The 24,932-nt window shown below is 34.9% G+C and overlaps 1 protein-coding gene across 7 annotated transcripts in view; it reads right to left on the reverse strand.

Moving 5' to 3' along the window:
• The window catches only part of LRP1B (LDL receptor related protein 1B), a 2,480,145-nt gene that overhangs the window by 233,094 nt on the left and 2,222,119 nt on the right, over nucleotides 1-24,932 (reverse strand). For all 7 annotated transcript variants that reach the window (XM_007494117.3, XM_056797188.1, XM_056797186.1 and 4 more), the window contains one exon: nucleotides 4,045-4,161. In XM_007494117.3, the coding sequence (XP_007494179.2) occupies nucleotides 4,045-4,161 (117 nt within the window). The remainder of the gene's footprint in view (nucleotides 1-4,044; nucleotides 4,162-24,932) is intronic.

Here is a 24,932-nt window from a genome sequence, read left to right on the forward strand (position 1 = left end):
CTATCCCCTCTTCATTAACTCTTTCCCCCTGGTATCTTTATATACAATTTTTACATTTAATTCTGATGTGATTTGCTGTCTATCCAATAAAAAGGCAGAATTCTTTGTGGCATCTGTCCCACATCTACACTCAATAAAATTCACTGTGTTTTCTGTATTCACATTGTTGTTCATTCTTATCTTGGCTTAACATTTTTTAAAATTCTGTTTTGGTTTTAGGTGACCTTTTTTGATTCATCACTATTACTTGTTTGGGGTTATAAACAGCATACAGTTGACACAGTGGGTAGAGTTCTCTATCTTTAATCAGAAACACCAGTATTCAAATCCAAACCTGGAAACTAAGAAGTTATGTGATCCTGGGCAAGTCACAAGTTCTGTCTGCTTCAGTATCTTTATCTATAAATAGGGAAAATGATAGAATCTATCTTTTGGAGTCATTATAAGGATAAAATAATGTTTGTAAGGATCTTTGCAAACATTAAAGCAATATCTATGCTTATAATTATAAACTCTTAGAATAGGGACTAGTACTGCATTGCATAGCATTAGGGGCTTTCTTTTATAAAAACTAGGATTTAGATTTTTCCATTTCACTTTCTACTTTCTTTCAGTAGCTGTGCAAAGGAAATTTGCGCTTCCCCCTTTCTGGAATCACATAAGTTACATCTCATCTCCTATAGACCACCTGCGTACCTGCCATGAGCCTGAACTAGGCTAGGATTGGTGAAGGAAATCATTGAGTTGATTGGACAGCCAGAAAAAGGCAGCAATAGAGCCAAGAGATCATGAGACAGGGGGCAGGGTGGGTGACCCCTGCACTGTCCCCTGCATTGCCCCCCCATCCTACTCCCCCTCCCCCTGGGTGGCCCAGGCACAACAGAAAGCCATGGTTGGCTTCCAAGAAGTAATGTGTGAGAGTTAGTAGGTGGAGAAAAAGTTTGATAAACTGAGGCAAGAGCAGATTTTGAGCTCTTCTCTTCTGTATTTGTTGCTGGCTGGATTTCCCTGTGAGTGTGGTTAAGGCCCACAGAATAGCTAACTAAATGGTGCAGCAAGGAAAGTAACCTATATATCTCTGACCTATTTTTTCCATCTTTTCCTCCCTATTAATTTTGACATTATAAAATTATTAATCTATGGTCAGTCTCATAATTTTCTCTCTTATAGTAGCTCTGTTTTGTTTCAGCCCAGGCGACAAGATGCTCCTCCCAGGATAAGATTATTACATGAAATCATACTACCCTGATGCTGACTTAACCTTGGATATTTAAAGCCTTCCCACTTCTCTCAATCTCCTCTTCCTTCTAAATGGAGGGCTGGAGGGTGCCTTCCTTTATAATGTGCAAGACTGGAACTTTGCTAATTGCCCTCAGCTTTCCATCTTTGTCTCTGCTTGGTTTCAACTCCAGAGAGGAATGAAACACCCCAGGGACTGGTACCCCATCCCCTCAGCTCCTCTTAATATTTCCAGATTCCTTTTGCTTACTGTCTTCCCTCATTAGATTGTAGGACTCTCTTTCTTTTTCTTCTTGATATTCCTAGTGCTTAACAGAGTAGGCTCTTAATAAATGTTTATCTAATTGAATTGAACTATATACATTTATGTCCATACACATCTATGAATCCAGACACATATATACATGTATGTATGCATATTTGTTGCTCTAGCTGCTATGTTCACTACTGTGTTCTTTTAGACTGTTCTTTTTCCTCTGTGCTTGCTTCTGTGGGAGAATATGTATTTACTCAGTTCAATTGCCACCTTCACAAAATTATTCCAAGTTCGACACCTCTGGTTTTGACCTCTCACCCTCTCCTTATTTCTGAAGAGCTTACAGTTTACAATGAATTTCTACTTTAATATCTTGCTGAAACTTACAAGGAAAGTTTAATTTTTCATGTCACATTTTCCAAAATTTCTAGTATAGACAATTGGTACACTATACAGTGAGTCCTAGGTCCATAACTCTGGAGTTGATTTTGACTTTACTTCAGCTCCTAGATCAAGGTCCAGTTTATGAAACTTTCTAGGCCCTAACCTAGAAGAAAATTCACCATTCTTGGGTCTCTCAGGATTTCACATCGACAATCCTTCCTGGTCCAGCTACATTCCCTTAGAAGATGTGAGAGTGATTCAGATTCTCCTACAATTGAGGTCCATTAGTGAGGTAAGGTAGTGATGACTGAATTATATGCACTTCTTTTTTGAAGTCCTAGAATGATGGATTCAAATCAAGAAAAAAATTGGGTTCAGGACCCGCATAAGGAGCATCTTTGCTATGTGACCCAGAACAATTCCTGTTATCCCTCAGTTGCCTCCAAGGAACTTCCTTAAAATGTAAAATTGCAGGGCAGTAACAGAGCAACTTTTTGGTTTCCCTAGGAGTTCTTTGTACCTATGAAATCACAAACACTGTAAAAAAATCACAAACACACAAAAATCTATCCAAAGTATTTTCAACTTACTAGGCATTACAAGTTGTGGCAAGTGCTTTGAGCAAATATAGATTCTTTCTTTGATTTGTTGGCTTTATTGACCTTGCTTTGGCCCTGGGGTATTCTTTCTGTCATAAGCATTGGACCAGCCATCAACTATTATCTTTGATAATGACTTTGATGTGCATATGGATATTCTCCCTCCCTTCCACTGAACTTCTAGTCTTTAAGAGACTCAAATTCCATTCTGTTCTCTCTTGCTCAAATCTAGACTCATGGCATTCTACCTTGCAAAATCCATTCCCTAGAGTCAGAAGAAGCTCCAGAGGCCACCCCTCTTGCTTTCGGTGCCTTCCTTTGAAATTATCTTCCTTCTATGCTATATATACTTTGGAGTTTTCTTCACAGAGATCCTAAAATAGCAGGTCATTTATACAGCTCATTATACAGTCACAGCTATTAAGTGTCTGAGCCCAGATTTGACTTGATGACAATGAGTCCTCTGATTCCAAACCCACTGCTTTATTTACTGGGTTACCTAGCTGCTTATACAGTCCCTATGTACTTACTAATTTATATGTAATCTCCTCCATTAGATTGTGAGTTCCATGAGAGCAGGGGCTATTTTTGCCTTTCTTTATATGTGAGGTGCTTAGCCCAGTGCCTGGAACATAGTATTGAAGAAGTGATTCCTGACTATGGGCTGACTGACTGACTATATAAATGCAAATTATCATCAAATGATCTGGTGCACTATGTATTTATTTACATGTTGTTCTCCCTCAGTAGAATTTAAGATCCTTAGGGAGTATTTAATTTTTTTTCTTGCTATTCTCTGTGTCTAGCACTGTAATTTGCATAGAGTTGGTGCTTAAGATATGTTTGTTGGGTAGGATTGGAATTCTACCTTTATTTAATAAAATCATATTGTGCCTTTGCTCAGTCTGAAATGAGTTTCATTTTGTTTTTTAAATGGGTTTAAAGAAATGGACTGAGAAAATAATATGAGAGTTTAGAGATGATACATTCTTAAAATTCTGTCTTGGGAAGCATAATGAATGAATAATTGTTGTTTTTTAGTTTCCTGGAATCCATTTTGAAAAGCAAGAAGGGACAATATTTTTTTAATATATTTTAAAGAAAAGCCATTCAAGGAACATGTTCAAAAGCATCTACTTTTTTAAAAATGTGGACTATACAACTGTTCCCAAGGAGACTAAATAATATTATACTAAATAGTGTTCATGAGTGAACTAATAGCACTAAAAGATTGAAATTTAATGAATCTGTCTGCTAGAGAACAATATGCTTTGCTCTGTCTCCATATAATTCAGCTCATTGTACGAACATACATTAAAGGCTTTTTTATTGAAAATTAATGTGATACATTAAATCCTCATGATGCTTTCTTGCCAGGATTCAGAACTGTATCAATAATATTATAATTTGGGATCTGGATAAATTTGGTGGGAATATTTTGTCTAAATGTGACTATACACTGTGGGGAAGACAGGATTAAATTTATATGTTATCCAGATTAAAGGTTTGCAGTCTTGCTTGCTGAATAAGCTGTCAGGTTCACCATATTAGTAGAGAGGTACTTACTGCAGTTTTCTTCATCAGAATTATCACTGCAATCATTTTGGCTGTCACAACGCCAGTGATCCGGTATACAGTTGTTGTTTTTGCACTGAAATTCATGAGGTCCACAAGTCTTTTTATCTGTAATGAAAATGGCCACAGTTTGAATCTTTGACTTTCAAAAAGAAAGTACTGATGACTAGACTGCACCAAGAAAGAACTTATCACTGTGCAAAGTGATGTACAATTCTAAGTTTGTTGGCATTAAGAAATAAAACAAAATATTTTTAATTATTGAAAGATGACTCTATATTAAAGATTAATGTCACCAGGGGGAAGCTATACTATCAAACCTAAATTAAATGCTTAGGAATGCCCTATTAGCCGAGTTGAAAGCTTTGGGGCAAGAGAGCTGAACTTCAGTGGTAGTAGTTGAGAAGGGCATTGGAGAAAAGAGAGTCACATGATATAAAGGCAAAGGAAATGCCATGGGAGTCAGAATTCATGGGTTTAAGTCTTGACTCTTCCACCTTTGTGATCTTGGTCAAACCAGGTAAATTATCTGGACCTCAGTTTCTTCATCTGCTACATGATTGCTTTATCTTCCAGACCTAAATCATTGATTAGATAGCTAGATATTTTTTATTTTTCATGTATGTTTATATGATGTGCTTCTCAAATCTATAATCCACTCAGACTGCTGAAAGTCAGCCCAATTCATTCAAGAAGAGAATTAAAAGAATTATCCTTTCTATCATAGTTGTATCCTTATTTTTGTAGTTTTTAGCTACAACTACCAAATAAGAGATACTCTGAATTGTTTCAACTACCCATTTTCTCCTATAGATACTTTGCTACTTTTCTTTGTTGTCCCTCAGATAATGCTATTTATCATTTATCATTTTTTACTGTTATGATAAACTTCTTTTCCCTTATGTGGCTCTTTCTATACGTACCTATTGTGTGTGAATATAACTATACATATTTATGCACATGCATACACACACACATGAATACATTGATGATATTGGTGTTCAGTTGTTTTGGTCATGTCTGACTCTATGTGACCCAACATGAATTTTTCTTGGTAAAGATATTGGAGTGGTTTGTTTGTCATTTTTTTCTCCAGCTCATTTTATAGATGAAGAAACTGAGACAAACAGGGTTAAGTAATTTGCCCAGGGTCACACAGCTATTAAGTGTCTGTCGCTGGATTTGAACTGAAGTCTTCTATCTACTGTGCCACCTAGTTGCCACACATATATGCATACAAATTCTCATATATGTGGATTGATAGATAGGTAGATAGACACAAACATATATACATACACACGTACACACAGTAAAATATATGCCATACCATCTTCACCAAAGGAAAAACATGCTTTTTTAAGAGTTATCCTGCTAAGGATTGAAAATTCATGTAAACAAAAATATGAAAAGAATGTTGAATTAAGTTGATGAATGGTAAATTTTAATCATATTATTCATAATGCAAGATCATTATAATAATAATATTTGTGTAAGGTTTCAAAATACTTTATATATATTTTCTCATTTGATCCTTGTAATTACCCTGTACAATTGATTCTATTATTATTTCTATTTAGCAGATGAGGAATCTGAGGGTGAGGATTTAGTGACTTGCCCCAGATCATATAGTTGATAAATGTCTGAGACAGGATGTAAATTTAGAACCTCCTGAGTCCAAGTCTAGAACTTTATGCCCTATGTCACCTAGGTTCTGGGGCTACAGATAAACTACCTATACATAATTAAGGATTAATTAGACCTATGTCTATCTAATCTGTTTGGCATGACTGTTTGGACATGTATATGTCTTTCTCTCTTTCTTTGTGTTTATTTTATATATGAGTGTATTTTTTAAAGCATTGAGCACTGATTATGTGCTAAGTACTATCATAAGCAATGAATGTACAAATAAAAACAAGCAAAAGAACTCCTAATCTGGAGGAGAATTTTATTATAATAGGGAACAACATAAAGTTGGATGGAGTGAGGATGATACTAACATGACAACTAAACATTGAAGTATCTGACAAATTTCATGGTGGGCTTCAGGCAGGATAAAACAAAGTAAGAACTCACTAATTAGAGTCTAATCTCCAAAATTTGAAGGGCTGGCTTGAACTTTTGGGTAGTTAATCCCCTTTAACTATGATTGTATATTTATTCTTTGGGGCTTCTTATCTTTTTAAATTTTTTTTCTTGGTGTCATGGATTGTTTTTTAGCCAGGTGAAATCTATGGTCTCCTTTTAGTGAATAATGTTCTTAAATGAATAATATAAAATATATGGAATTACAAAAAACCCAATTAATTGGATATGGAGCTATATATATATATTTATATATGGATATAAATATAAAATATATAAAAATCAATTTCATGAGTCTCAGGTACAGAAACTTGGATGACTAGAATGCTCTGCTGCTTTATATAGGAACCTGAGAAGTTGGCATCTATGCAAAATCAGCATCTTTTTTTGTTGTTAATCAGATTTTTAAAATGTAAAATAACATTTAGGAGACATATGGAAAAATAAATGGGTTTATCAGATACATAAAGTCAGATAAAATCAAAGGCCCACCGATACTCTATTTTTCCTTATTCATTAATTCTTTTTTTATTTTTAATTTTCATTTATTTATTTTTAGACCCTTACCTTCCATCTAAGAATCAATACTGTGTATTGTTTCTAAGGCAGAAGAGTGGTAAGGGGCTAAGCACTGGGGGTTAAGTGACTTGCCCAGAGTCACATAGCTAGGAAGAGTCTGAGGCTGGGTTTGAACCCAGGACCTCCCATCTCTGGGCCTGGCTCTCAATCCACTGAGCCACCCAGCTGTCCCCTATTCATTCTTAAGATATCTAGAAGAACCTCTTGATAATTTCTTGTTGACTGCCACCTTTGCCTCATGGTTAAGGGAAAATATGACCAAGAATTATATAGGATGAAAAGGTTGAAGGGTTGCATTTTGCACATAGAGGAAAATATGGATATTGGTGAGACTGTCTAAACATTACAGTAATGAGCAATGCAATACTCAAATGAACCACCATTTTCTTCATTATATCAGATAAGAAAAGTAAAGCACTCTGAAGATCTACAACTGTCTTTTATTCTTCTCTCAGTTCCTTTATTCAAGCAAATTGCCAGTTTTGTGGCTTTGATCTCTCCCCAATCTCTCCTTTCTACCTCTCATTTATATTCATTCACTGTTATGGGAATCCTCTCCCAGAATCATGTATGGGGTCCTCCTGTTCATTTTAGAATTCAGTCCAGTCTCTATGCCTTAATTATCATGTCACTCTTCTGTTTGTAAACTCCAATAACTCCATTGCCTCAAAACAAAATCTCAGCTTCTTAGTCCCCAAAGGGTATCTTCAATAAGTTTTTTATCATTATTCCGAAGGGTACTCTTTGTTAACTTCCCCCATCTTGTTTTGGTCTCTTCTGTCTCATCTCTGCTCACATTATTACCCATTCCTGGAATGGACTGTGCGCCAATCCTAAACATCAGCCATCAGCCTAGTGGAGACCTTTTCTTGTCTCAAAACTCAGTCATGATGCTAAGTTCTATCTTGTGTACTCTGGAATGCTGAAAAATGATTGCTCTCTTTCTTTAATTCTTTTAGAGCACTTAGTCCAGATGTCATTTTTTAAATTCATTGCAATCCACAATGATGTGAACCTATGTAATAAATACTTACTGTGTATTGAATTAACTTAATGATAGCTAATAAAAGCTAGTATTTATATAGTGCTTACCATGTGCCAGGCACTGTACTAAGCATTTTATAAATCTAATTATGTTTCATCCTCACAATAATCTTTGGAAGTAGGTGCTATTATTGTATCTTACAGGTGAGGAAATTGTGGCAAACTGAAGTCAAGTGACTTGTCCAGGCCACATGACTAAAAAGTATCTGATGGTGGATTTGAGTGGCTTATATGGTCCAGTGTAAGAGCATCTGGCCTGAAGTCAGGAAGACTTCAGTTGAAATCCAGCCTCATAATGTGAACCTGGGCAAGGCACTTAACTTATTTGCCTCAGTTTCCTCATGTGTAAATGAGCTAGGGAAGGAAATGGCAAACTACTCCAATATCTCTGCCAAGAAAAACACAAATGAAGTCACAAACAATTGGAAATTCATGACTAAAATAACAAAATCACTTCCAGGTTATGGAAGTAAACTCACTATTGAAATTATAGGTCCTTAAATTATGGGAAGCTTTCATATCAGTAGCTTTATATCTTGCACACAGTAGTTAATACCTATCTTCTTAAAAACCCTTACCTTCTACAGGCAGCTGGGTGGCTCAGTGGACTAAGAGCCAGGCCTAGAGATGGGAAGTCCTGTGTTCTAATCTGATCTCAGGCATTTCTGAGCTGTGTGACCCTGAGCAAGTTACTTAGCCCCCATTGCCAAGCCCTTACCATTGCCCATGGTCACATAGCTAAAAAGAATCTGAATACATTTTTCAATCTAGAATCTCCTTTATCTAGGCTTGACTCTCTATCCACTGAGTCACCTAGTTGCTCAAATACCTATTATTTTTTAACTGAATAAACTTCATAATTTTTTTCTGAAAAAAATTTTTCATCTTTGCTTAATATAAAATCCTTATTATTATTATATTTGGGTGGAGAGTAAATCATGAAATACAATTTCCAAGGTTTCAAGCTAGGGTAAATGGAAAAATAATCATTCAATAAAACAACAAAATTTTGGTTTAAGAGGTCAGTTTTAGAGGTCAGGATAATGGACTCAGTTTTAGACATAATGAATGAGATCCATTTAAGTGGAGAAAATGACAAATAGGAACAGGGATGCCACACTTACATAATACTTCATTTTGAAATGGTTGAGAATAATGAATAAATATTCAAATAGTATATGGATAGTAAAGACATTAACTTCCTAAGAAATTAAATGTCTAGTAGATGAAATCTTTTTTGGATGCCATAGGTATACTGTTAGGTAGGTTCAGAAATGGCTAGATGACTGTGCCTAAGATTATCATTAATAGACTAAAGTCAACCCTAGAGAATGATCTTTACAAGTTTATTCAGAAATCTACTCTTAGCTCTGATTTATTTAATATTTTTACCAAGAACTGGGATAAAAGCACAGATGGCATGTTTATTAAATTTGCAGATGACACAAAGATTGTAGGGACAGCTAATATGTTGAATGTACAGAATTAGACAGCAAAAAGAGATCCTTTTGATGAAGGCAGATATCTATATCTAAATATCTATATCTCTCTATATTTAGGTCACAGTGACTTCATGGGTTACCACTTTTGAAAAACTGTCATTTAAAAATTACTCTATTTAGGATTCTATTTAAAGTCAACTAAAATGAACCCTTATTTTTCAACATCAGCAATGAATTATTAAATATTTTCTTTGTGCCAGGTACTTGGCTAATCTCTGGGGATTAAAAGGTAAAAAAAAGTTGAATAATATGACATTCTAATGAGAAATAGAATATATAATCTACTATGGACCTGTGAAATATATTGGAGTAAATGGGAGATCATTTCAGAAGTAAGGCACAGGTTGGGATAGTAAAGTAGGGACAGGAAAAGCCACCTTCAGGAGTTTGGATTTTTAACTAAATCTTGAAGGACATCAAGAAAGCTAGAAGGCTTGGGTGAGAAATGAGAGTACAGCAACAAGGAGAAAATAAAACATATTCATAATAGGCTCTCTTGTCTTTTTTCCCCCAGTGACAAAGACCTGGAATCTGAAAGGCATACTCATTCATTGTATCCTTCCTTTCTTCCTTCATTTCTTCTTGAAATGAGAAATATCTGAGTTGAAATACAGCCTCAAATACTTTCTATGGAAGGGAACATATGCTTACTATGTTACTATGCTAAATTCTTGAGTCATATATTATTTGATCCTCATAATAGCCTGGCGAGGTAGGTACTGTTGTTAACCCCATTTTATTGTTAAAGCAACCAAGGCAATTAGAATTCAAGTGACTTTCCCAGGGTCAAAGACCAAGTATATGAGACCAGTTTGGAGTTCTGATCTGCCTGATTCTAGGTCCAAAGCTCCATCTGTTCCATCTACTACTAGATGTAACCTAGGCAAGTTACTTAGTCTTTCTATGACTCTTTTTCCTTATCTGTAAAAAGAGGAATTAATAAGAGCACATATTTCCCAGGATTATGAGGATAAAATGAGATAATATTTATAAAATGCAATTTGAATGCTTTTCTTGTTTTGTGGAGTGGCTTGACATGTGCTTCTCCAGTTCATTTTATTGATAAGGAAATTTTTATAGATAAGGAAAAAATAAAAGGTTAAATGATTTTTCCGGGGTCACACAGCTAGTAAGTGAATTAGTTCACATTTGATTTAGGGAAGATGAGTCTTCCTGACTCCTACACTAGCATTCTATACACTGCACCACCTAGCTACCCCAATATAAATGATAGCAATGTTGTTTATCTGTTTTATTCCCAGTGGTGCTATGGGTAGGAGTGAAAATAAATGTTTAATTGGAAAAGAAATGAAAAAAACAAAACAACAACCCACCCTGTTTTTACATTTAGTAAGTATTCAGTGCAGAAATATTGAAATTCACATTGAAAGAATACAAAGTATGCTTTGCAGATAACTGCCTAGCCAATATAAAGGTACCTAATGATAGTATGATCTCATATAAGATGAGCAATTTGTTCTTTCTCTGTTCTATTCTTTTCATTAAGAAAAATTTAATTCAATTATCAATTGTAGAATACATATGGTATGAAAAGCACTTTATTTAGTAGCAAGGGAAACATATAGGAAAAGTTCAAAGATGGAGCTGTGATGGTTCAAATGATTCAAGGATTATTTCTGGTTGGATAGGGCAGGGTAAACTATATGGAAGACTGTATTTAAGCCTTACATGCTAATTAGTCTTTCAGTTTGCAGAAATTTACATGGAAAGGGGAGGCTAAGAGAAGGGGAAAATGTTGAGCCTGTAAGGGAAGATCTTGAATGCTCAGTTAAGAATTTGGGATTTCTTTGTAAAATTTTAAGAATTACAAGAGTGGAAGCTGGTAGTGCTAGTTTGAAACCCAGATGGAAATAGAGAAAGACATGGATTCAAATCATGATATATATATATATATATATATATATATATATATATATATATATATATATATGGTTTGGGTGACCCTAGATGAATCAATTATCCTCTCTGGAACTGGAGAACTCTCTAAGGTATAAAAAAGTGAAAAAGTTTCTGACCTATATTGGATAGGGGAGTTTCCTCACCCAGGTATACCTTTTACTACTGAAATCTCATATCTATTCTCTATCTCTATTGCTAGGAATAATTGAAATTTGAAGACAGTTGATTAGAAATTCTTGTAACAAAGATGTCTAGTAGTAAGGTGCATTGGAGGAAGGAGAGTCTGAGTCCAGGAAGAATTGTTAGGAAGCCACTTCAAATGTCCAGGGAAGAGGTTTTGAGATATAGGACAGAGGCAATGGGAATGGAGAGGTAGAATTGACATTGGACAAATAGCATCAATAGACAGGCCCTACAGACTAGTTAGATGGAAGGATATGGAGGAAAAGGGTATGAATCAGAAAAATGACTTTCAAGTTTCAAGTTTGAGTGAATGGGTATAGAACAGTATAAATGAAAAGAAATGGGGTTAGACAAATAGAGAAGCAGGCTGGAGATCAGAGAGGAAAATGACGAGCTGAGTATTGGGGATGGCAATATTGTTAACTCCTCTTAACAGCGTTTTTATTCTCAGATTACCAAGCAATGGAAAAATGTACTTTGTTATATCTTACCGAACATAACTGGCATGACCTGACACTTTAAAAATAGTAAATGCTAAAAGTAATAATAAGCATATTGAATCAGGTGGAAATTCAATACATTTATTTCAAATCATATCATGTGGATCCTTTGGGCATAAATACTAAGCTGAGTTGAACTCTTTATTCAATAAGGTGGCATTAAAAGCTTATATATACACTCTAGTAATATTCATCCACCAATTATATCATGGAAAACATAGCATATGACATTCATATTACAGAATATGAATCATAGGGTTTTGTAAAATGTTATAATTTTTGAATGTGCTGAGAGTTTTATTTCAATCTGAGAATTAAATTATACTTCACTTTACACAACTAGACTTTCTACATTGCCCTTTCCTACTGAGATAATATTAAATAAATGTATATAACAGAAATGTTTTCATTAATAACTAATAGCTAGCATTGTTACTAGCATATATGAGATATTTATGTAACACTTTAACATTTTAAGTTTAAATATGTAGAATAGGTCAAAAGAGGTACATTTTATTTTCTAAAGAGAAAGTGAATAAATCTAAGTGAAGTATATACATTTTTTTTTTAAACCCTTACCTCCCGTCTTGGAGTCAATATGTGTATTGGCTCCAAGGCAGAAGAGTGGTAAGGGCTAGGCAATGGGGGTCAAGTGACTTGCCCAGGGTCACACAGCTGGGAAGTGTCTGAGGTCAGATTTGAACCCAGGACCTCCTGTCTCTAGGCCTGATGCTCAATCCACTGAGCCACCAAGCTGCCCCCAAGTATATACATTTTTGAGTACCAAAAAAGGATGATGCTTATTTTATGTATAGAGGTAACACATCTTACAGGTGGTTATAAGATTATCAACCAAAATCCAGTTTTTTTCAAATATTTGTTATGACAACCTTTACTACTCTTTGCCCAATTGCCTTGTATTTAAGTAGAATTTTAATGTGTATTTATTCTATGTGCACACATACACATGCATGCATGTATATATCCATGATGTCTTTCCCAACAGAATGTAAGCTTCTTGAGAGTGGGTAGGATTGTTTTCCTTTTTGACTTTGAATTCCTAGCACTTGACCCATAATTGTCATCTGATTGACCAGAAGATATTTAATACCCAGTGTTTCAGTATATTACAAGGTATGGGGTGTATATGAACATCTATAGATATGTGTTAAATCAACATTTTGCTTTCTGCTTCATGTCATGTACACATGGTGATTTGGAATAATAAATTATAAATGCTTTTCTCCTTTGTCCATTCATATATATGATGTAATAATATATACATATATTCCAATGTATTTGTGATCTCATCAATGTGGTCATTCCATCTAATGATGCAGAGCACAACTTATCCATTCCTACCTACACTGTGCAACTCTCATCATTCCCCAACCCTAAATTCACCACAGGAAATTACTTATGTATGCTGGGGATATTTTCATACGATCTAGATATTTGTAAGGATATCTTTAAAGTATATTATTTATCTACTGCTAACCCTTTTTTCTTGCCATATAAGTTGGTCGCATCATATCTAGACCTCTCTTCCTTTAATATAATCATCTATGTCTTTATTATTTCTATGTCTCTTTCTATCATCTGTCTGTCTGTGTCTGTCTTTCTCCATCTTCAATTCTGTATCAGAATATATATATGCTTAACCCTCACACACATATTGGTTATTATGTCCATGTGAATCATGGGACAATGTTACTTGTACATTGACTGAACAATCTAGTTATTGTGGCCAATCAAGAAAATTTTGATTTTGAACCTTAAGAACTTTGATGGCTACTTTTGTGAAAATATAATTTAAGTAATTTTTATAAGAACTAACAATGGAAATTCATTTTCGGACTAGAAAATATTAAAACTTTGGATTTTTCTTTCTTTCTGAGATTGGCTTATTTCAACATCCAATTCAGGAGATAGAGTTGTCTGTGAATTGATAGGAAAGGCAATAACAAACCTTTTTTTTTTTAAGAGGAAATCAGTGCACATATATAAATTACAGTCACACTATGAGTAATTAAATATCATCTTCAATTTTGGAATTTCTTTTCTCAGATGCTCCTCTTAATGGTTTTCAGCTTGTAATGTTCCTCCCTCAAAACATAGTGTCCAAAATTAACTAAACATCCATAGTTATCGCTTTACACGTATGTCTATATGATTTTAAATGTAGAAATTCTTTAATAAAATAATATTTTTGTTCCAAATTTCCCTCCAAACATGTATTGAGTTTGTATTTTAAATTTTAAATATTTCTTCATGTTGATATGCCATTAAGTATGTCTCTTATATCTCAACTTAACCTATGTTTCCCTTACCATTAGCTCTTCACCAACTACCATGCTCCCTTCAGATGTCTCTACCCCTGGATCTTCCCTATTGGTGAGCGAGTCTCTAGAACAAACTTCCAGTTCATGAGGGGCCCCAAGTCACGCTCACTTTCACTACCAGCTCAATTCACTACCGAGATTTCTCCACCCCTTTGCCAACTACCAAGCCATACAAGAGTGTCCTCTCCTCTCCAACCACCTTTTCATCTCCTTAATATAAATTATATTCTCTTATTTGAATGAAAGTTTCTTGAGAGTAAGGATTCGTATTTGCTTGTATATAAAGCTTAGCAAGGTACCTGTTAAATAGCTAGTGCTTAATAATTGCTCTGGTCAGTGAGGTGGTACAGTAGATACAGCACTAGGCCTAGAATCAGAAAGACCTTAGTTCAAATCAGATCTCAGACACTTCCTAGCTGTATTACCCTGGGCAAATTATTTAACCCTGATTGCCTCAGTTTCCTCATCTGTGAATGAACTGGAGAAAAAAATGGCAAATTACTCTAGTATCTTTCCCAAGAAAACCCCTAATGGGACCATGAAAAGTCGGGCACATTGAAACAACTGAACAACAGTAATTGGTTTAATCTACTTCTCAAAGGCTTAGGCCACATCTTCTTGTCCAAAGTGGTTAGGACATTGGACAGTTCTTGATAAATGCTACTAACATTTTTGCAATGAGAAGCACAAAAACAAAAGTATTCCCAATACTAATACTATTTACTACAGTTTTCTCATCCATTTGTCAACTTACATAACTAGAATAAAATCATTGCCTTGTAAATATAAGGGAGAAAGATTCCCTGGCTCTTAGTCCAATGATCAGTGAAACAAAATAGATAATCTACTTAAAAAACCTTTTGAGGCACATAGTTTAAATGATTTTTTAATTTTAATTAGGCATATACTGCATATTACTTTTACTTGCATTGCCTGTAATCTTATTGCTTATCAGGAGATCTGCAGACTGGGTTATATTTTAAAACATAAGATGTTATCTATAAATTAATTATATCCTATCTCTCATCAATCAGAATACAATTCTGCAATGAGCCTTTACACTCACAACCTGTTCTTGTAGAGAGGCATGGAAAGCCTTTGTAGATGCACCAGCAGTTCAAAACAACAATGCCAGCTGTAACACATTCCCAGTGGGATCCAGCTACTTCTGTTTCATTTTTGAATTTTGATTTTTTTTTTGGTACTTTCATATTGTTCTTTCAGGTACAGAAGAGAAAGGCTTGTAAAGTAAAACAAATTACCAATGACATATTTGCTTTATAAAAAAGCACATCTATAATAAGCTAGCTTTGTAAAAGCCCAAATAATGACATTTTTGAAATTACATGTCAATGCAATGCAATTTTAGTGGAAATTTTTCAAATTCCCATTATGCTGTTTTACAAAGTGTCAGATTATATCCTGCAATGCCATCTATAGCACTTGACAGAATTTTTCTTCCATTTTTTTCTCTTTATTTTTACCTTTTAAAATTTGTAAGGCAACTCTGTGGTTGGAAAAGTGAGGGGAAAAGAATGGCGTGAATTAGACATAATGAAAAGAGCTACATGCATCCTTTGCCAATGTAGTCTATTTCTCATTTGTAAATGCTCTGCTATTCTAGCCATTAGTCTCCTTTCCACAGCCTGTTAGTCATGGCAGATTGTGTAGTGTAAACAGACAAACAAATTTTCATTTGTGAAGTTGGTTTGAAGATGAGCTCAGGACTAGAACAAATCAGCAAAAGAATGGAATTATGCTTGTGCTATTCATAGGCCACTATGGGATTAGTTTATATCTTTAGTACTTGACATGTATCAGGAAAAAACCCCACCACAATTTGTGTATGCATGAGTATATGTGTGCAGGTAAATAGTTTTGGATGAAATGATCAAAAAGGCATTTTTCCTAAAATATATATTCTAGAGATTATTTTTATCACCTCTTATTCTAGGTGAGAATAGTCTCCTAACTGGTTTTCCTGCCTACAATTCTTCCCTTTTCTATTCTATCCTTTGCAAAACTGTCAAATTGATATTTTTATAATAATTCCCCATTTATGTATTGATGGAATTTTAAATATTTTTTATATTTGACAATCCACATTTTCTCCATCTCTCCTATACCACCCCCTTCCTAAATTGGCAGTCAATATGATAAAAGTTATGCAATACTTATTTCAAAATTCATCATGCAGTGAAAGAAGACAAATGTTGATTATACCAAAAAGACCCAACAACTTAATGAAGGAAATAAAAAGGAAAAATGATTTGTTTCACTCTGCATTCAGACTCCATAAATTCCTCTTATGGCCGTGGATGATAGCCTTTTCCGTCATGAGTCCCTCAGAATTGTCTTAAATTTAGTGCAGCTGATATTGTTTAAGTCAGTCACTGCTGATCATTTTACATTATGGTTGCTACGGGTTTTGTTCACTTCACTTTGGATAAGTCTTTCCAGATGTTTTCTTTGTTTGTTTTTGTTTGTCAAATTGATATTTCTAAAGCTCAGATCTGACTATGTCATTCTTCTCCTCAAGAAATTCCAGTGGTAGTAATATAAACTCTGGCATCTGAAGCCCTCTCCCAACTAACCTTTCCAGGATTATTTCTTTCCTTTACTTACTCTACATTTCAATGAAGTTGGCTTCCTTGCTCTTCCTCCTACATGACATATGCCAACACCCAGCAAGAATATTGACTAGCACATGGTAGTTGCTTAACAAATATTTATTGCTAGATGACCTCCATCTTCCATTACATAACCTTTACTTACTTCCTGAAGAGAGTTTCACTTTTGCCTTTGTATCACTGGTACCAAGCATAGCTCCAAAAATACAGCAGGCACAGAAAATAAAGATGTCTTCCGAATGCTCATATGAAGGAAATTGTCAGAAGGACAAGCGAGGGAACAGGAAAGTTTCTATAAGAAGTCTGAGGAGAGAGAGTATTTCTAGCAAATGGAATCAGGGAAAGAGAGGGTATCTGAGCTAGGTTTCAGTAGACTGGTAAATATTTCAAATGGCAAAGATTGGGAAGGAACAGCTAGGGTTGGGGGAAATGTGTATTCAAGTCAGAGGGAGAGGAATGTTTAGAGAATGACAAATATTCTAGTTTGGCTGAAGCCTCAAACACATCAAAGGGAATTCGTGGAGGGCTATGAATGCCAGGCAAAAGAGTCTGGACTTAAAGAGATATGATGCCTCTGATGATGTTGGAGCATGGAAATGTTAGGATCAAGTCTGTACTTTGGAGATGACTTTGCTTGCAGTTCAAAGGGTGTTTTAGAGGCATTGGGGGAGACTGAATGTAGAGATAAAAAGACTGTTAGAAAATAGTTATGAGAGACAATAAGAAAAATTAAAAAGAGGTCTGAGGTGCTGGCAACAACTAATGAAAATGAGGAGTGAACAGATCTGAGAGACATTGTAGAGGCAAAATAGATAAAATTTCTTGATTAACTGGGGAAAGGAATGGGAACAATAAAGAGGATTACCACAAACAGAAATTCAGAGGAGGAAGAAATTGTGGAAAAGGCAACTTTGAACTTGATATGTTGATTTGGGGATCTCATAGTTAGAGCTAGACAGGAATGAAAGGGCTCTCAATCAAGATTGAATCTCTAGGAGGAGGTCAGGATAAAATGTGTGTTTCATGGACATCTTTATAGAGGTGACAATTGAAATCATTAGAACAGATGAGAATCTCAAGGTATAGGAATGAGAGAAGACCAAAGATAGGAAGTAATAGGAGAAAGATAAACAATAGAACAAATAGAAGAATGACTTCAGAAGAGAAAATGAAAAATATATATATATATAGAGAGAGAGACAAATATAGTATCTTGAAAGTCAAAGAAAAGAAAAAAATAAAACTGAGTGGTTAACCAATCAAATGCTACAGAGATATCAAGTAAGATGTTGAACAAAAACATGCCATTTGTAGCAAAATGTCTGAAAGTCACATGGAAGCTAGAAACAGAGGAAACTGAATATTTGTCTATAGAAGACAACAATGTTGTCCTACTTTAACCTAATTATTCAATAATTTAAATAGAACATTTATACTCATATGAAAAATGGGGACACCCAAGCGCTACAATAGATGGAGCACTGGGCCTGGAGTAAAATGGACCTGAGTTCAAATCTTCAGACATTAACTAAGTGATCCTGGGCAAGTCATCTAATCCTGTTTGCCTGTTTTCTCTCCAAAAAATGAGCTGGAAAAGGAAATGGCAAACCACTTCAGAATCTTTGCCAAGAAAACCCCAAATGGGTTCATGAAGACTTGCACTTGACTAAAAAATGACCAAATAAAACATAAAGACTTATTTATACATATACATGTGTTTGTGAGGAGGCAGGAAGTGGGGGTGGAATCATTAAGTGAAAAATATATTAAAAAGAAGACCATAGGATGACCCTTCTTAAAAAACTGTTATAGGGGACAGCTGGGTGGTTCAGCAGATTGAGAGCTAGCCCTAGAGACGGGAGTTCCTGGTTCAAATCTGGCCTCAGGCACTTCCCAGCTGTGTGACCCTGGGCAAGTCACTTGACCCCCATTGCCTAGCCCTTACCACTCTTCTGCCTTGGAGCCAATACACAGTATTGACTCCAAGACGGAAGGTAAGGGTTTAAAAAAAAAAAACAACTGTTATATTTTGTGCTTAGGGTTTACATGTGGCTTCTGCTAAAGTATATTTGTTTACTCCAGTAAGATATCCAAGCCACTCCTTTACTGATTTCAGTATTAGGTTAGAGAATTTTGACCTCACTTTTTTTTTCTTCATAAAAGAAACTGGCTCTAACCTCCTAATAATTATTAAATTAATGGTTACCTCCTATAACTTTTCCCACTTTTTAAAATGTAAACACAAAAATCATTGATATAAAGAAAATACTTTTTTACTAAAGTGCATGACCTTAATGTTTCTTTAAGAAGAGCTGTTAGAACTAAGACTATCAGACAGATGTAGACTGACTTGCTCTTGAATTAGATTAAAAATGAATGTGACAAAGTATTATAAGGTATTTTTCAGTGACACCTTGGGTTGCATTCACCATGAAATGTTGCAACTAGAATTTGTGTGAATCTGAGGGAAAAAATCCAATAAAACCAGGAATGTAATTTACACTCGTATATAAATATGGAGAACATAGGAAAGTCCCTAGTGACAGGATTGGTTACCAAGCCCCTAAACTATCATGCTTCTAACCTATCCCACTTGAAACTTTGAGAAAAATAAACTCTAGTATTTTGAAATTACAAATAAATAACTCCAGTAGCATCTTTCTCAAAGTATAGCATGTGTTTGTCCCTTACATGACTTACTGTTCTGCCACATGCAACATAGAAATAGATTATCTCATTAGGATTTATCTCATCATTTCCTCATCAGCTGCCTAGGAAGTAGGGCATTGATTTTAAGTTTCTGCTTATAGTATATGATTGTTTGCTTGGCCTAACTCCAAAATTTCTTTAAAATCTCCTTATAGTTCACTTCCTCACCAGATATCTTTAGCCCGCTTTTAATAAGCTCCTTGGATCCTATAATATTACTGCACCTGCTTTAGAAATCACATTTTTCAGGCAGACAGCAAGGCTATGAAAGAAATGCAAAAGCTCAATACTTAAGCAGAATTTAATATGAGAAATCAAATAAAGATGCCAATAAAATTCACATTTTAATGCAATCATTAGACACATGAAGAAAGCAAACTATCCCAATGGATGATACAAAGTCTCACTAATATGCATTAATTTTTCCTACTCAAATAACCCCTCAGGACCTAAATGAGTCACTATGAACAGTCAGATAAAAACGAAAGGCCCTTAACAATTTATTCTATGATGCTAAATATGTCTATGATACTCAATCAGAGGACATGTGAATGTTTGCTTATCCAATATACATATATAACCTTATGTATACACAAAAAGCATATACAAGCAGCAATAATATAATTATAGACATATATATGCTAGTATGTATATACATGCATATTATATAGATTGTCCCCGAAGTCATATTTTTAAGAATTACTTATTCAGAATATTTTTCCATGGTTACATTATTCATGTTCTTTCCCTTCCCTTTTCATTCCCCCCTCCCATAGCCAAAAAGCAGTTCCACTGAGTTATACATGTATTATTGTTCAAAACCTATTTCCATTTTATTAATATTTGCAATAGAGTGATTGTTTTAAATCAGGCACCCTAATCATATCTCCATCAAACTACGTTTTCCTTCTGCTATGTTTTTCTTCTGCATTTCTGCTCCCACAGTTTTTTCTCTGGATGAGGATAGTGTTCTTTCTCCTAAGTTCCTCTGGATTGTCCTGGGTCATAGCAATGCTGCTAGTAGAAAAGTCTATTACATTGTGTACAATGTTCTCCTGGTTCTACTCCTTTCACTATGCATCAATTCCTGAACGTCTTTCCAGTCCACATGGAGTTCTTCCACTTTATTATTCCTTTGAGCACAATAGTATTCCATCACCAACATATACCACAATTTGTTCAGCCATTCCCCAATTGAAGGGCACCCCCTCATTTTCCAATTTTTTGCCATCACAAGGAGCATTGATATAAATATTTTTGTATAAGTGTTTGTTCTTATTATCTTCAAAAGTCATATTATTAAAGCTTAAAATTATGTTAATGCTTTTGGAACACCCTTTATATGAATATATATTTCACTGAATACAAGCACAATGAAATGAGATAAGGCTAGTGAACTAAATGCAGAGAGCACTGGTTTACAGAGATGTCTGGTAAAGTAGAGGGGAAAGCCTGTATGTAACAGCTCTGTTCAGCTCTGGGATTCATTGAGATCTTTCTGTTCCTTACTAAGTAAAGAAGTTTTATGGCAATGGGCAATGTAAATCTTATGATTTCTCAAAAGATTTATATTTGTCAGAGTTCTAGCTAACTAGAGATCAAGAGAGCTTTAAACTGACAGTCAAGAGGAAGAGAAGAAAAACTCCCAGATAAAACAAAAAAGAAAAGCACAATATAATAATATGTGTATTATGAGCAACATATATGATAAATTCCATTGATTCAATTTATCTGGTGTTCAGTAAAGTGTTTGCAAATTTTCATTATGATAGCTGAGTGAGCAAGATGGAAAATGGTAGACTCACCCTGGCCAGATGGATTTGCAATTGATTCAATTGCCAGACCTTGACAAATCTGATTAGAAGATTGATATTAGTTTTGCTGAGATCTCTAATAGAGTGTTATAGGATTTTGTTCCTGGTCCTGGTCTATTCAACATTTTTATTAATGATTTGGATGAAGCCATGACCCATGTACTTTTTATTTTTAAACCCATACTTTCAATTTTAGAATTAATACTATGTTTTGGTTCTAAGTCAGAAGAATGGCAAGGAGTTGGCAATGAGGGTTAAGTGACTTGCCCAAGGTCACACAGCAAGGAAATATCTAAGGCTATATTTGAACCCAGGACCTTTCATCTTTGGACTTGGTCTTCAATCCACTGAGCCACCTAACTTGCCCAGAATAAACTTTTTTTCTATGAGATCATAGAATATAAAGCTAGAAGGGACCTTGGAAATCATCTAGCCATTTCAAACTAAAGGACAATTTTTAAAAGTGAAAATGAATTATAATTTTGTGGTACAATGGAAAGAAAACTAGACTTGGGACCAAGAAGACCTGAGTTTCAGTCTTAGTTCAGTCATTTATTAGTCATTTGACTTTGTATAAGGCACTTTATTTCTTTAAACTTTGACTTCTTCAAATGTAAAACAGAGATTACAGTACTAAGTCAACATTTATTACATATGTAAATTATGTGACAGCTAGGTTGTGCAGTGGACAGAACATCAGGCCTGGAGTCAAGAAGACGTTACTAGCTGTGTACCCCTGGGCAAATTATTTAACCCTGTTTGCCTCAGTTTACTCATCTATAAAATTAACTGGAGAAGAAAATGGAAATCCACTTCAAGAAAACTGACAAGAAACTTCAAATGAGGTTTTGAGGAGCCAGATATGACTGAAAAAGATTGAATAACAGCAACAAAAATTTGTCAGGCATCATGGTAAGCACTGGGGGTACAGGACATGCCTTCAAAGAGTTCACAACTGAGTAATTGTCTTTAAAATAGGAATATGGGAATCAAGTTAGATAATGACTCAAAACACATGTTATTTTACTATTATAAATATGACTATATCAACAATGTAATAGAAAATGCTTATACATTTCATATATATATATTTATCTGTCTATCTAGAAGGTATCAAACAATGTGGAATCTTAGAAAAATATATAGTTCTTGACTGTGCGTCTTCAAGTAGGGCATACAGATTAAATGCATGATCCTTTGTTAGTGAGGAAGTCAATAAAGTTGGAAACTTTGAAGCAGGGAAAGGAGAACAGAAACTACATCTGTTTCTCTATATCTAGGTTAAGCTTATGGCTTTGTTATCATTAACTTTCTATTCTAGCTAAGAATTCTTTAAAAGAAAAGTTCCCCTTTGGTTCTGCTGTAGGCAATAAGTATTCACATTTGTTTTCAAGTAATTCCTACTGACTCATGACATACAGTGATACCCCAAGAACATTAGGTCATAGATTTAGGGCTAGAAGGTATCTTAGAAGTCATTGAGTCCATCCCCTTATTTTACAAATGAGGAAACTGAGGCCCACAGAAGTTAAGTAAATTGTCTATATTTTAGCAAGAAGAACAAAGATTAAAATCCATATTTGTCTCTAAATTAGCACTATTATGTTGAGAGAGGGGAAAAAAAAGAAGCAGCAATATTTATGGCTGCAGTTCAACTATGTTGCTCATTGATTGTGTGGCATAGGAAATGAAAATGCCTCACTATCCCCTCCTGCATTATGCTTTCTCTATAGTCCATTTCACATAACCGTTGAAATGATGATGGAACATAAATAGCTAACACTAAAATCACTGGTGATGTTTAGAGTTCCTCAAGCTTTGCTAATTCTAATAAGTGTACCTGCTAGCTTTCATATATATAATACTATAAATTATACTAATTATAGCTGTTTTTTCAGTGACTACTGGAATGCCTCTAACCTTTTCCTCCCTGCCCATCTGTGCTGCAGATAATTCCCAAGTCTTTCCTCTATCTTTTCTCCCCCTTGCTCACTAGACCTTGAGATTTGGCTGGACTTTCTTATCACTTTTGCTCTGTTGGACTGAATTCATCTTCATTCCCTCTGCTGCGCAAGATGTCAGGTCCCTCTGCTGCCCTTCCACCTTTCTAATGTCAGAGTGTGAGCTATTGAAAGGGAGTTGTTTCTGTCCTAATGTGTCCTACAGTGTCCATAATATACCTCGAGCAAATTTAATTCACCAAATATTTATTCTTTGAGCTATCTACACTTGGATTGTTTTTGTTCCATACAATTTATAGTTAATGAATATCTGAGACGACAACATTGAAAACATTTTTTCTCAAGTTTTTATGGATCATTGCTAGGCTAACTTGATTGTAGCTGACAGTTTGGTCTGTAATAATGGTCCATTTTCAACAAAAGTGCATTGGTTGAGTATTCAAGTCTATTTTGGTGTCTGTATTTGTAGTATGGGGATTTGCCATGTCAGTCCATGAATGAATTTCTGATATATTTTTCTAGCTAAAGCAGCATGAAAAAGAGGCTACAGAGTCAACCAGAAAGTTCATTGTTCAAGTTCTACTTTTAAAACATATTATGTTAGACTAGGGGAAAAATCTACTGGGGAATTCCTTGGGAAGCTTCTAGGTGGTTCAGTGGATAGGGTACTGGGTTTGGAGTCAGGAAGGTCTAAATTCAAACCCACACTCAGTTACTAGCTATGTGTCCCTGGATAAGTCACTTATACTCTCTTTGCCTTAATATGCCAGAGAAGAAACTGGCAAACCATCTCAGTGTCTGCCAAAAATACACACACACACTGAGTCATGAAGAGTCATATGTGACTGAACAACCGAAGAACAAGGGGAAAGCAGTCTAACTTCTTAGTACTGTCTAGGTAGCTCTCTTAGTCTACAATTTCCTAAGAAGGTGCCAACCACCATTGATAGATAAGGATTCTTCATGCAAGGAGTTTTCTATACCAATGAAACTGCAGGTCCATTTCCTTATTCTATATATTAAGTTTTCCCTTTCTGGATACATATTGATGTTAAATTTTTGCAGCCCACAGTTATATGTTGCAGTTTTTCTCCTGTTTACTTACATATTCTGTATTGATTACTTAGGACACGCTCTTTAAGCATAAGTTTTTTGTCGTTTCTATGGCGATGCCTTGGTCTTGAATTGCCATGATTAATATCTCCATTTCCATAGATAAATTAGTGTGCCTCAGTCACTTGTTCCATACTTCTTTGTTGATGTATCATTTATCTGAGATCCTGAGGATGTAGCCTATGGACAGCCTTTTGAGTCTATCCTTGGATTGGAACTATTTTGTAAGCTCCATCAAAAGAAAAATGCATCATTTAACTTTTTCCTTGAGAAATATAATGGTATGTTTTCATTGTTATCCTTTTCTATTGCTCAATTATATCTGCTTATTCCAAAAAAACAATTTTGTAAAATTTTTATTTGTTCATTATAAGCTCTAAGAAAGTTTATCAATCTTTCTTCCTTTTATTTTTGGTGAGGAAGTATTAATTTTTCTATAGCTACCTTAGAATGATAAGTTCTAGGTTTTGTTAACTTTACCTGGGGATTTTATTAGG

This window comes from Monodelphis domestica, chromosome 4 (assembly GCF_027887165.1).
Source record: "Monodelphis domestica isolate mMonDom1 chromosome 4, mMonDom1.pri, whole genome shotgun sequence".
NCBI classification, from domain to species: domain Eukaryota; kingdom Metazoa; phylum Chordata; class Mammalia; order Didelphimorphia; family Didelphidae; genus Monodelphis; species Monodelphis domestica.